This window comes from Oryx dammah, unplaced genomic scaffold (genome assembly GCF_014754425.2).
Source record: "Oryx dammah isolate SB20612 unplaced genomic scaffold, SCBI_Odam_1.1 HiC_scaffold_11, whole genome shotgun sequence".
Lineage (NCBI taxonomy): Eukaryota > Metazoa > Chordata > Mammalia > Artiodactyla > Bovidae > Oryx > Oryx dammah.
In genome coordinates, this window is record NW_024070195.1 from 4,491,680 (window position 1) to 4,505,027 (window position 13,348).

Consider the following 13,348-nt stretch of genomic DNA (forward strand, 5'->3'; position numbering starts at 1 on the left):
CATTTCATCAATTAGAGACAATAAGAAAGGAATGGGAAAATCATCATTTTTCTGTTCTTCCTCAACTGAGTCAGGTGACCCTGACTTAACAGCTGACTTTACTTTTATTTAGTTAAAAACATCAGTTTAGGCCTTTTATGGAATCGTAAAAGAGCAAGGTTTCCACTGGGCTCTGATCAGATCGTTCTCCCTACCGATGATCTGGTTGCCTTTCTGAGTCGCTGCTCCCGGGACGCCTGCGAGAAATCTCTATACTTGAAACCTACGCTCGGCGGAGGCGCCGCCTCCCGGGAGAGGGACGGTGCAAGAAGGGGGCGGGTCCATTTAAATACCGACGAGGCGCGCCTCTCCATTGGCGGCCGGCCTGTCCGTCTCCAGAGGGGCGGGGCGTCCCGGGGGCTGGAGTGCGGTACCTGGGCGAGAGGCGCACCAGAAAGCCCACGTTGGCCGCTGCGGGCAGCGGGGCTCCGAGAGGCGGGAGCCTGCGAACTCCGGCGCTGCCGCCGCCGCCGCTCCGCGCCCCGGCCCGCGTCCCTCCCATCCCTTCTGCGAACCGGGGTTAGGCCGGGGTGGGGGCAGCCGAGCCAGCACGGAACGGAGAGCAGGATCCTGACCGCCTGCGCTCGGGCAGGGGAGCAGCGCGCCGAGATCTCGAGGGCGATCCGGAGACCGAGGGGCGCGGAGTTTGTGAGCGAGAAGGAAGTTCAAGCCTCGCCGAGAGGGTTGGAACCTTGGGACTTCTCTTCGCCACGGCCGGGGCCCTCCGGCTGGGGTACACTTCACGGCGGCCGCGCGAGCGAGGCGCAAGCGTGCGCGGGGGCGATGCCGGGCATCCCCCGACGCTGGTGAGCCGCCCCGGGAGGGCTGCGCGTCGGCAGCCGGACCCTAGAGTAACTGCCCCCTGACCCGCCCGGCGGCGAGGACGCCCTCTGCAGCGCGGCCCGGACTCGGACGCACCTGGCCTGGACCTTGCGCCTCCGGAGACCTCCGCGGGAGTGCGGGGTTTCCCCTTGCCCCTCCAGTGGTTCTGCGGGGGGGATCGCGCCCCCTCCGCCTCCTTTCCAGTCCGGGCAACTGGGGGCGCCCCAGAGAACCATGAGAGATAAGGACTGAGGCCGGGAAGGGGAAGCGAGTCCGCCGAGAGGTGGCGGGGGGAGCTGTTCACGCCAAGGGCCACCGCGGCCGCGCTCCGGCCTCGCTCCGCCGCTCCACGCCTCGCGGGGCCCGCGGGGCCCGCCCGGCCCGGCGGGGATGCTGGGGCGGACGGTGCAGTGGCTGTGCTGGTGGTGGGGGCTGTTGTGCGGCTTCTGCGGGCCCCCGCCCCTGCCCGCCGCCGCCGCCGGGGGGCCGTTGCTGGGGGACGGCGGGAGCCGGGGCCACGCGCAGCGGCCACCCCCGCCGCAGACCTCCTCCTCGGGCTTCCTGTACCGGCGGCTCAAGACGCACGAGAAGCGGGAGATGCAGAAAGAGATCCTGTCGGTGCTGGGGCTCCCACACCGGCCGCGGCCCCTGCACGGCCTCCCGCAGCCCCCGGTGTTCCCGCAGCAGCAGCAGCCAGCTCGCGGGGAGCCCCCGCCCGGGCGGCTGAAGTCTGCGCCCCTCTTCATGCTGGACCTGTACAACGCCCTGTCCGCCGGCGACGAGGAGGACGGGGCTTCGGACGAGGAGAGGCGGCAGCCCGGGCCGCGCGGAGGGGCCGGCGCGTCCCAGCCCCGGTCCCCATCGCCGGGCGCTGCGCACCCCCTCGGCAGCGGGAGCCTCCTGGCCACCGGGCCTGGCGGGGGCGCGTCCCCATTGACCAGCGCGCAGGACAGCGCCTTCCTCAACGACGCCGATATGGTCATGAGCTTTGTGAACCTGGGTAAGTATCGGAGGCGGGGTGGGTGGGTAGGTAGCGTAAAAACCAGAACATTCTCCCCCTTCCAGTCTCCTGGGCTCGGGGCGCAGGGAGTGAGAGGGTGGAGGAGCCCCTGGGGCTGGGGGCCCCGGCGGGGAAGCGTGGACCGGCCAGCTGCCCTCGCACCACCTGCGCGGCCGGGGGCGGGAGAGGGGGCGGCACGTGCGCTCCCAGCCCCTGGCTGCTCGCCGCGGCGCAGGGGCGGGCTGGGGCGCTGGGTCCCGAATGCGGCGCTGGCTGGCGCGTCTCCGCGAGCCGCCCGAGCACAGTCCGCGCTTTTCCCAATTGGTGCCCGGCTCGGGCCCCGTTAACTCGACTGTGGCAGAAAAGTCCGGCCCAAGTGGGGCCAGCTGGGACGGCGAAGGCGCTTCAACACTTTCCCCCTCCTGTTTGGTTCGGCGTCCTCAACTCTATGAGAGTGCCTGTTCTCCCACCGGGAGCAGCTGAGAACTGTAGAAAAGTTGACGATTGTGGTTAAGTAGTGTCCACCGATTTGGGGGAGGAGGGATGCACAAGGAAGTCCCGAAAGGACCGCGGGAGGCTCGCCAGCTGGGCTCGCGTGGGCTTGGAGTCGCTCCCCTAGTACCCTCGCTCACATGTCTTTGGTCCGAGCCCCCAAAGGCTGAACTCTTGATCAGCTCGGCCCAAGCTGCACGGGCAGAGAAAGGGTGCGAGTTGGGGGCTGGGGTTGGGCCCGGAGCTGGTCTGAACCGGTTGCCAGGCAACAGAATGGAAATTCAAGGGCGGCTAAATCGGGCTCAGCCGCAAATGTTCTGTGGCAAACCCGGACCGAGTCAGAGCTTTTCCCCCTCGCGTCTTCGCATCTGTAAATGAGAACGGCGTGAGGAGGACTTTCCCCAGGATCTGTGCCTCCGATCTGTGCTCCTCTTCATTCATAAACTGACTCAGCGTAGACGCAGCGATGTAGGGGCCGCGCTCTAGGCAGGGAGAAGTGGGGCGCGGGAGTCACGACCCGAGCGGGCGCAGCCGCACGGTGGGGTGGGTCTCCGCGGACTTCCCTTCCGGGGCGAGACGTGCGGCTCTGCCCAGGCCCCGAAGTCGGTTTGCAGGCATTGCCAGAGCAGCACCCGCGTCTCCAAGCCACGTCGGAGACGTCCGTCTTTTAAGGACAATCCCCATGTCAAAAACCTTAAGCGAGTCCTTTATAAGTCTTTCAAGGAGAGAATCAACTCCGCCGAGCTTTGGGGGAAGAAAGGACGGGGGCGGAGGGGCGGGGTTCCGGAGGGTATGGAGCAAGACCGCAGACGTCCGAGGGGTGCAGGCATCCTCCTGGGAAACTCCTGACGCAGAATCTCACAGGGACTGGAGGCTCCAGGCCTGCCTGTCTGGCTCCTTGCAGCGCCACGGGTTCTGATTGGACAGGAGTTTTCACAATTTATTGGGATCAAAGCCAAGGTGGAGCCACCTCCAAGAAGTATTCTAAGGAATTTCTCAAGCCAGTCAGTCAAGCTGGGGCACTGGGGAGGCACCAGCGCTGTTCCTTATTCTAACATCTCTGCTGCTTCTGTCTTAGTAAATCCCACCCCCTCCCTCGCCCTCATTACCCCCACCTCTAATCCCCTAAATTTCTTCCCTTGGAGAAATGTTTCATTGCCTTGTGGGGGTAATCCCCAACTTGAACAAAGTGGGAAGAATAGCACTGTGACTTCTTCAGGGACAGTTGTAGCACACTTTCCAGAAAACAGTTCCTAGGCTTAAGGTCGTGGTTCTCAACCTGGCATACGCGATGCTGGGCTGTTCCCCAGAGCAGTTAAGTCAGACTCTTAGTGGCCACGGTCCAGAAGCACTGGCACGGGAGATCCTGACCTCTGAAGGCAATCAAATCACTCCAGAAAGCAGTTAACAGCAATGCTTCTTTATGTCAGTGGCTCCCAAACATTGCTGTACATGAGAGTCACCTGGAGGGCTTTTAGGCCTAGATGTCTAGATAGTACCACCATCAGTGAAATCAATGCATGGCTGAAAGCTGGATATCAGTGTTTTTTAAAGATCCTCAGGTGATTCCAATGTTTGGGAACCACTGGTATTTGAAATTGTAAGCTGGCCTGAGGCAAGTTTGTAAAGTTTGACATTCGCTGTTTAGTGACCTCCAAATTCTCCTCACTCCTTGCTTTTCTGAGCTTTCCAGGTCTACAGGTACGCGTGGCTTCTGAGCCACACTGCTTGAAGCTGTTCGTCAACTCTTATCCTGCGAAAGCAACCGTTTAACATAGTATCTCCCTAGGGATTTTTCAGAAAGATTTTTAAAGATTCAAAAAATAGCACTGAAAAACTCTAAAAGAACTCAATAATAGTGTCATTTCAGGCCAGGGACAGGCTGTTATGAAACAAAAGAGACTCCTAGGTAGGGAGTTCTGCCCCAAGCCCTTCTTAGACTTTCTGATTGCAAGTTATAGCTATCTGTAGATGCGGTTCTGGACTCCACATGGGTAGAGGAGAAAACCTTTCCAGGTAAGTTGCATCCAAGTCACAAGCCATGTCACCTGCCACTCAGGCAATGCTATTTAATATTAATCCATTTAGCAGTAGGAAAGGATTTTATTATGAGAGGCTAAAAATGGGATGAAATCTGATTATCATAGCTTTGATCGTTAGGACAGTACATTTGAAGGAAGTAATTGCTTGTGCTGTGCTAAGTCGCTTCAGTTGTGTCCAGCTCTTTGCGACCCTATGGGCCGCAGCCCACTTGGTTCCTCTGTCCGTGGGGATTCTCCAGGGGAAAATACTGGAGTGGGTTGCCGTGCCCTCCTCCAGGGGATCTTCCTGACTCAGGGATGGAACCTGTGGCTCTTACGATTCCTGAGTTGGCAAGTGGGTTCTTTACCACTAGTGCCACCTGGAAAGCTCAGTACTTGCTTCGCAATGTGGATTCTCTAAGGGTATTGAGACAATCCACAGATTTCTTCCTCCCTGTCAATGGCGTGTTAGTTACTGCATTACATGACTAAAGAACCCTACAGAAGGTGGCAGGATGGGTTTTAAAGTGTTCTTATATACCTACTGAGTTAGGTAAGTTACAAACTGAAAGCTACAAAGTAAGTTACAAACTGTAGGTCTAAGGGAATGTGTTACATAGTTGTAAACATCCTCCTGGGGCAGAGGAGTAACTTATTCATGAAATACATTGGAAATGCTTGGAGCCTTGTCAGTCAGAGAGGCATCATCAGGAAGTATGAATCAACAGGATACATTTCTTTTGCATATCCCCAAGGCTGGTCATTTGCTGTTTGTGTTGACGGTTTTCCACTCTCTGGGAGAGCAGTCTGTTGATGTGTAACTTTTTTCGTTCTAACCGGCTGGTGTGCAGAGTGCGCGCCAGGCAAGCTGGGTGCTCGTTAACCTGCATTCAATCCCGGCCATGGGTGCCTTTTCCTCCTTGTTTCCTAATGCTGAAAATGTCTTGGCAGCTTGATAAGCAAGCCTGCCAATGTGGTGACCTTGGAGAAGTATCCTGAACTGTCTCAGGTCTTAGCTTAAAACTCATCTTTGAGAAGAAACCTTCTCTAACCACTTGGTAGAAACTGGTGTGGCCCCCACCTTCTCACTTGTTTACGGTCACCATACCCTGTTTATTTCCTTGATTTCACTTATCATAGGGAGTGCTGTTTTTTTTTTTTTTTTCCTTTAAAATTTGCTTACTCATTTTGTTTGTCACCGCTCTAGGATATCAGCCTCAGAAAGCAACCAGGCTTATCCACTGTTGTAACCTAAGTTCCTAACACAATGCTGAGCATACTGAAGTTGCTTAGTCAAGAGGGAATGAAACTAGACATATTCATTTAAAATTTGTATTTCACTAATCTGTTTAGGGGATATCTGATTTTATTTAGCTCATTTACAAGTGGCATACTGATTTTTATTAACTTTTTAATGTATTTATTTGGGCTGAGCTGGGTCCGCATTGCCTCACATGGCCTTTCTCTAGTTGCAGTGAGTGGGGGCGTCTCTTTGTTTGGTGCAGGGGCCTCTGATTGCAGTGGTTGCTGTTGCTTGTTGCAGAGCACAGGCGAGCGGGCTTAGTGGCCTTGAGGCATGCAGGATCAAACCATGTTCCCTGGATTGACAGGTGGATTCTTAACCACTGGCCCAGCAGGAAAGTCCCTACTTGATTTTTTTTTTTTAACTTTTTGTATTGGAGTATAGCTGATTAACAACGTTGTGATAGTTTTAGGTGAACAACAAGAACCTACATGATTTTTATTAAGTAAAACATTTGAGGTAAGTGAAGACAGGTAATCTCAGTGTCTGAGATTCATGACAATCTGATGTATATTTTCAGGCTTTATTAAACACCTCTCTAGTTACCCATGTGTATGTTAATTCATAATAAGCATTATGTTTGAGAGTAGTGCAAAGTTTTAGTTAAATCTCTGCATTTCAGAGTTTAAGTTAATGAGGTATTGATCTACAGATGCTAGTGAAAGTTACTCAGTGGTGTCCAACTTTTGGCGACCCCGTGGACCATACAGTCCATGGAGTTCTCCAGGCCAGAACACTGGAGTGGGTAGCCTTTCCCTTCTCCAGGGGATCTTCCAACTCAGGGATTGAACCCAGGTCTCCTGAATAGAAGGCAGATTCTTTACCAGCTGAGCCACCAGGGAAGCCCACAGATGCTAGGATAAAATGGAAAAAAAAAAAAAACCCACACAAAAAAACTCAAACTATGGTCAGAAAAAGGAATCAGCATGTGTTCCTACAAGTAACAAGAAACTTATTGTACTAAAAATACTGGCAATCTTCTGAACAAAATTACTCTTGGGAAACATAAATTAGAAGAAAAATGGAGTACTCTTTCCTTGGATTTGTAACCAGATACACTGTTGTGTCTTTTTCTTATATGATCAGTGGGCCTATTTTTCATTTAAGCTGCCTGTGTTTAGGAAGATTTTTGTTAAGAAAAAATAAATCCATGCCTGCAAGCTATTCACAGCAAAAATAGTTTGAAGAACTTGATTGCAAGAGTGTGGCTCAGAAAAGCAGTGGATGGTCCCCTAAAGAGATTTCAAATACTAAATGTGAAATTCAGTGGTATTTCAACCAAGTTGTACAAAATGTTCTTAAACTTGGATCAAAGGGCAAGCAGATACTATTGTTTAGCTCTCAGATGGTGCTTCCTCTGAATGTCCTTCTAAGAATGGGTATAAATCCTTTTTAGATGTGTTGAGTCATTCTTAGTTCCTCTGTTGAGAACTTACCTCTGATTCGCATAGAGGAAGGATTCCTAGTGATATAAACATCTGTGTCAGTGAAAAAATCCCCACAGTTCAGCACTTTCTTCCGCATATAATTGCTTCGTCCCCCTGCCTTGAGAGTTTGGCTACTTTGAATGTTGGGTTTCACACGTTTTCCTTGGATATGGGAGTGAGACGGTGAATACTGGATATCAGAGACTCTCAGATGACCAGCCACTCTTGTCTTTGCCTCTCTCCAGTCTGTTTACGAAGCTGAGTTAGGAAAGTGAGGCGAGTACCATTTCTTGGGTAATTAATCAGCTTTGGGTACTTTTTCCTCTCCTGTTTACCATCCTGTGTTTAACAATGGATTATTCCACGGGAGGCTGTGTTTTTCTTAATATGAAGACATTGCACTTTTAATTTTTCCATTGGAGCCTTATTCTGGTTTTTCACTCTTTCTTCTTGTGTAAATTTGTGACATCACCTTTGGTGCCTGCAACAGTGGGAAGACAAGTGGGCAATATTTTAATCAGATCATCGTGTTCCAGAGTAGTCCAGGCTTCCGTAAGTGTGAGTAAAAGGGGTAGAAACCAGTGTAGATGCTTGCTATGAGCTGAGCCCTTGAGAGGCCCACGCGTGTAAACAGCTGGTTCACATTCACCTTCCTCCCCTGCCATCCCAGACCATCAGTCTACCCAGCTTGTCCCAGGCAGATGACATAGCTGTCCTGGCCGCATGGTGTCTCCCAGGGGCTGGTCCACACCAGCAGCTGGCAGCCTCTCCTCCCCTTCTGTTTTCCCCACAAAGAGCCGGTGTGTTCTGTCTTCATTTCTGTTTTCGTCGTGACAGCTGAGTTGCTTTTATGTAAGCACATTTGCTCATAATATCCTTACCTCCTGGCTCTCCTCTCTTACACCTTTTGTCCTCTGGAAACTTGGGACCAGAAAATACCCCTAATCCTACCGGCGATTTAGGATAGTGGTGACACTTGTGTTAAGGAGAAGGAAAGCCAGTTTTGTTTTCATGAAAGCTAGTTAAAGAACCGGGGATATATCAACCTCTACAGTCTTGTGCATGCCAGAAATTCTTGAAACTGCAGTTATACCTGTTTGTCTTCCTCTATAAGTTTATTTTTATTTTTTAATGGTTTTTAGTTTTATTTTTTGTGTTTTTATTAAAAAATTTTTCATTAAAGTATAGTTGATTTACAGTGATATGTTAGTTTCAGTTGTAGAGCAAAATGATTCCGTTATCCATATATATATATATATATGTATGTATCTATGTATCTTTTTGAATTCTTCTCCCTGATAGGCTATTACCAGATATCGAGTATGTTCCTGTGCTATACAGTAGGTCTTTATTGGTTATCTATTTTATATATAGTAGCATATATATGTTAATCCCAAACTCCTAATTTAGTCTCCTCCTCCAAGCTTTAGAAATAAGACATTGTAGTCTGCTGAAGTTGATTGGACTCTTTGGCTCCACTTACTAGTGTTTTGAAAATGTTGTCCTCTGCAATTATTTTTTTCCCCATTGTCAATAGGTAGAATTTCAGCCTCCTTATGAAGCTAGACCCTGGAGCTGGCTGCAGACACGGAGCTATCTTCCATGACGTTGCCTTTCTGGAGGAACATGCCCAGCAGTGGACAACCTGTTTTTTTAAGCTGGGTTTCCTTTATCCATTGGCAACTAGGGATGATCGACCCATTTGTGCCGTCCATAGGTCCTAGAATTTACAGCGTGAAAGGTTCATGCCATCTCTTCTGTTAGTAGTTACACTTGTGAGAGGTATTCAGGTGCACTTCCTCTGCATTGCCGGTGCATCTCAAGCTGAGGAACGACCAACAGAACCACTGAGAGAGCCTAAAGCATTTGAGAAATAGGGCCATAACGTTGTTGGTCAGACGTGAGTGGATAATTCAGGAGAAATTAAAAGCATGCAAGACTGCAGCCCAGGGCAAGAGGTGGGGAGCCCAGATCTGGAATTTTGTGGATTTTCTTTTAGTGGATAGCATTTTCTCCTAGAACTCTGCTTTTAGAAAAGGAAAAAAAAAAAAAACTAAGCATCTCTATAAATATCCTCCTCTTTGGTATGCTGAAGGACCATTGACCTTAAAGAGTTGTTTTCTTCTCCAAAAATGAGCTGAAAACCACGTTGCCCTGAGCGGCATTGTTCTACTGATGTTCACAGGCTCTGATTCTCTTCCTGCCCTGCCCATGTCCATTATTAAGGAGACTGGGTCCATAATAGAGATGCTATCTAAATTGCATCAGGTAATTCCTGGATGGGTCCCCACGGTCCAGTTATCTCCAACCCAGTCCCAGCTGACTGGGCTGAAGACTCCCCTGCAAGCATTTTTGCAGAATGAGGTTCTAGTTCCGAGTGGGAGAGCCTTCCTGGCCCTCGGGTTCATGGGCACACGCCCTTGGTTTCTGATCCTGCCAGAGAGGTCGGGGATTGTCCCACGCCTCAGACGTCCTTGCTCCGTCGTGCTGACCTGATGTTCAGATTGTTTTCTCATCATCTGAGCGGTCCGAGGGGGGAGGAGCAGGCTGACTTCTCAGCAGGCAGGCGGCACAGCCCAGGAGCCCTCTCTCCGCTGAACTTTGAAACCAGCTGACAGCTTTATTACGACTCCCCTGCCCCTTAGCCTTTTCACCTTGTCCAGAGTGGAACTTCCAGCCCTTCACATCTGTGTCTGTTGGTGGTGGTTCCTGTGTTTACAGTCTTGTTGGTTTCCTGTTCACGAACACGGGCTGGCAGAAAATTCTGACTTGCGTATCGGGAGAGCAGGAACTAACCACTGCCTTGTCTGGGCTATTTTCTATGCTGATGTGGCTGGGAGATTTTTATAATCGACCTTGATCTTTGAGACCACTTACTTTCTCCCCACCTTCCCTTTCAATCTACGAATTGACATAACCCTAAAGACAGAGCTTTGTAAAACTACATCAGGAAGGGCTAAAAGTTTCACTCCCCCCTCCCAGATGTTATTGAACACACATCTATCGGAATAAATTAGCTGAGAAGCTGCACAGTAAAAATACTTTTTAGAACAGTCTGTCTGTAGTAAAACTGAGTGAAAAGCTCAGATTTCCCACATACGCCCATACCCTGACATGCATCCAACCCCTCCCAGGACCACCATTCCCCACCAGACTGGTGCATAGCTTATAGTCAGTGGCCCTGCGTGGACACAGTATCACTCAGGGTCCATAGGTTGCATTATGACTCACCATTGGTGGTCTCCATTCTGTGGGTTTGGATGAATGTTTAATGACATGTGTCCATGCTTATGGTGTCATATGGAGTAGTTTCACCTAAAAATCTGTGGAGAAACTGTACATTTAGCTGGGAAAGCAAATCAATAAAAATCCAAAAATTCAACATAGAGTTTGGGGGAAGAGAAAATACCATCAAAATATTGTTTGGGCAGCTTTACCCCATCAGTATATGAATAGTTTTGATTGACTATGTCGGCCTTATTTTGTGTTTCTGTGTGTTGACAGCAGTTCCATTAGAAACCGCCCCCCCCTTTTTTTTTATAAGTCTAGGAGTTTAAAGTCTTTTTTCCTCCACATGCTTTCAGTGAGGTGTCTGTCACCATAGTACCTAGACAATCCCTCAGGCAGAGATACGAGCGATTAAATTTCTCCCTGGCTTGTGCCCTGTTTGATCCGTGCTCGGCGGGACTGGGGGAGTAAAAGAAAGCAGCCTAAGGAATGGATAAGAATCAGGAATTCTGTGCTTGTAAATTATTAAAAATCGGGGGGGGGATATTATTGGGGAGAGGGGTTCAAGCTTTCAGAAAGGAAGAAAAAAATATTGTTAAAACTTCGTGTGAGTTTTGGATCGAGAAGCTCACAAAAATACCTTTTACTCCCTTAGTGGCAGGATCAGGGAACTTGAAAAGGTTTCCTCAGGAGAGACTGTTTAGATCAGGTTAAAATTAAATTAACAGAGACTCCGTAAACTAGTGGTCTTGTAGATTAGGCTCATTTGCTTTGAACTGTTTTCCATGAGAAAAGGCTATACCGATTAATGGTAAATAAGGAGAAAAGGCAATAATCAAGTAACATGGTAACCCTCAAGAGTGCTGTTGAACAAATAGCTGGCGATTCATCTGAGGTAGGTTGGGGACCTGTGAGCATTTCTTCACAAATATCGTAAGGTGAGACCCTTCACGAATTCTCCCCAGTTCTCCTTGAGTCAGCTATCTGTGTGATTGGGGTATTTTCTCAATTCTAGCTACACAACTCCCTTTATCGCCTGACACACCCCTGTGGAGATGAAACCTCTCAAAAAGAGGAGCTTGGCACAGGGCCGTGTCGGTACATTTGAGGAATTCAGCTTGCTTCCGTATCACCTGACTTAGTATTCACGGGGGTTTCGCGCTCTCTCTGGAGGGAGAGAAGTCTTTTCCTCTGTTAAACTTTAATTTTTTTTGGCTGTGCTGGGTCTTCGCTGTTGCACGTGACTTTCTCTGGTTGCGGGGAGCGGGCACTGTTCGTTGTGGTGCCTGGGCCCCTCACGGGGCCAGCTTCTCTCACTGTAGAGCCTGGGCTCTCGGCCCAGGGTCTCCAGCAGCTGCAGCATGTGGGTTCATTAGCCGTGGCTCGCGGGTTCTAGAGCGTGCAGGCTTCCGTAGTTGGGCACACTGGCGTGGTTGTTCCTTGGCACGTGGCATCTTCCCGGACCAGAGATTAAACCTGTGTCCCCTGCATTGGCAGGTGGATTCTCACCCACTGTGCCACCAGCAGCATCTGGGACAGAAGTCTGAGCCAAAAGGCTTATGGAGGGTAAGGTGAGGAGGACGCACAGGTGTCTTCAGCTGAAGCTATTTGGAGAGTTGCGTTTCTCCCAAAGGCCATGGAACCGGCCTCTGATTTTGCTGGGGTCTCTTTAGGGCAGAATCCCCTCATACCAGCTTTGGGAACCCCTCTCACCAATCTTGCACCTTACTTGCATATCTGCTGGCTTGAGGCTGTTTGTCGTACAGCACCTACGTGTCATCACTGTTAGAGGTGGAAGCCTGGACGGCTCACACATGCGAGTGGCACCCCGTGGAGCTTGCTTTCCCCCTCTCTCCTCTTCCTCCCATTAATAAATTTGGCCACCCCACTGCCTTTATTTCCTCTTTTACATCTTTTTCTTTTTCTGTGGTGCTGATGCCTTTGGTTGTCATGAACAGCACACTGTATACACCTCTCCATGGAGTCTCGTAGCTTCTACCACCAAAATAACACATCGCTCACCAGAGTGGTTAAGTAGCTGGTTTTCTTGAGGGTGATAGAAAGTGCCTTAAGGCCTCTTCAGTGCAGAGTTGAAGATAGAGCGCTTGATTAAGATTCCAGAAGCTTAAGCCTCCTGTCTTTGTGTTATCCCTTTTTAGCCTGTTCGAGCCACTTAGCCAAATCTCAGCGTCTTTCTTTGTCTGTAGATGTGAATATTGGGCTGGATCAGCGTTTTCCTGATAGCATTTCATGGGACACTTCTCCCAAATGCTCTGCAGAGGAAGAGCATGGAAGCACTTAGCGTTACATTCTTCTTTTGGAGATCCTGTGTCTGAGAGCATGTTAAACCCAGCAGTAGGGAAGTCTGCTAGCATGCTTTTTTGAGCTTTTTGAGCTGACTTTTGCTCTGTAACCCCTTTTCCCTCATGAAGCATCCTTGTGTCATTTCTCTGCCCTAATAGCCTCTCCTGACCCTTCCCTGGTCTCCCTGTAGAGCAGGGCCGGGACCGCAGGCGGCTGCCTTTCCAGTGGCTTCGGCCGACTTGCATGGGTGGCCCCAGGCCCTCTTCCTTCTCCTGAAGGCAGCTGTGGCTTCGGGCTGTTGCTCGTCTGTGGGTTGTCTCACCGTGACTTGCTTGCCTCTCCCACTGTGATGCCAGCAGTCCCATGCATTCAATTCCTTCTGTCGTAAACACTTGCTAGGGTTTCTCTTTCCCTAGCTGGACCCTGATTGCCGCAGCCTTTTCCTTCTCTAGAATATAGCAGAGAAACCCCAGACTTTATAATGCTCGGGGGTTCTAGGAGTGTTCCATGTGTGTATCTTCTGATTAATTTTTTCCAACAGCTTTCTTGCGGTATCATTGACATACAGGAAGCTGCTTATTTAAAGTATACGATACGATAAACTTTGACTTATATAAGTGCCTCTGAAGCCATCACCACAGTCAAGATAGTGTATCCAGAGCTATTCTTTTTAAATGGTTGCCTATGCCAGGAAATGGGATAATATCCTAAT

The 13,348-nt window shown here is 50.1% G+C and overlaps 1 protein-coding gene across 2 annotated transcripts in view; it reads left to right on the plus strand.

Moving 5' to 3' along the window:
• Nucleotides 1–470: 470 nt before the first annotated feature.
• BMP6 (bone morphogenetic protein 6) overlaps nt 471–13,348 on the plus strand; it is a 148,231-nt gene continuing 135,353 nt past the window's right edge. For both annotated transcript variants that reach the window (XM_040249283.1, XM_040249284.1), the window contains exon 1: nt 471–1,861. In XM_040249283.1, the coding sequence (XP_040105217.1) occupies nt 1,252–1,861 (610 nt within the window). In that variant the 5' untranslated portion in view covers nt 471–1,251. The remainder of the gene's footprint in view (nt 1,862–13,348) is intronic.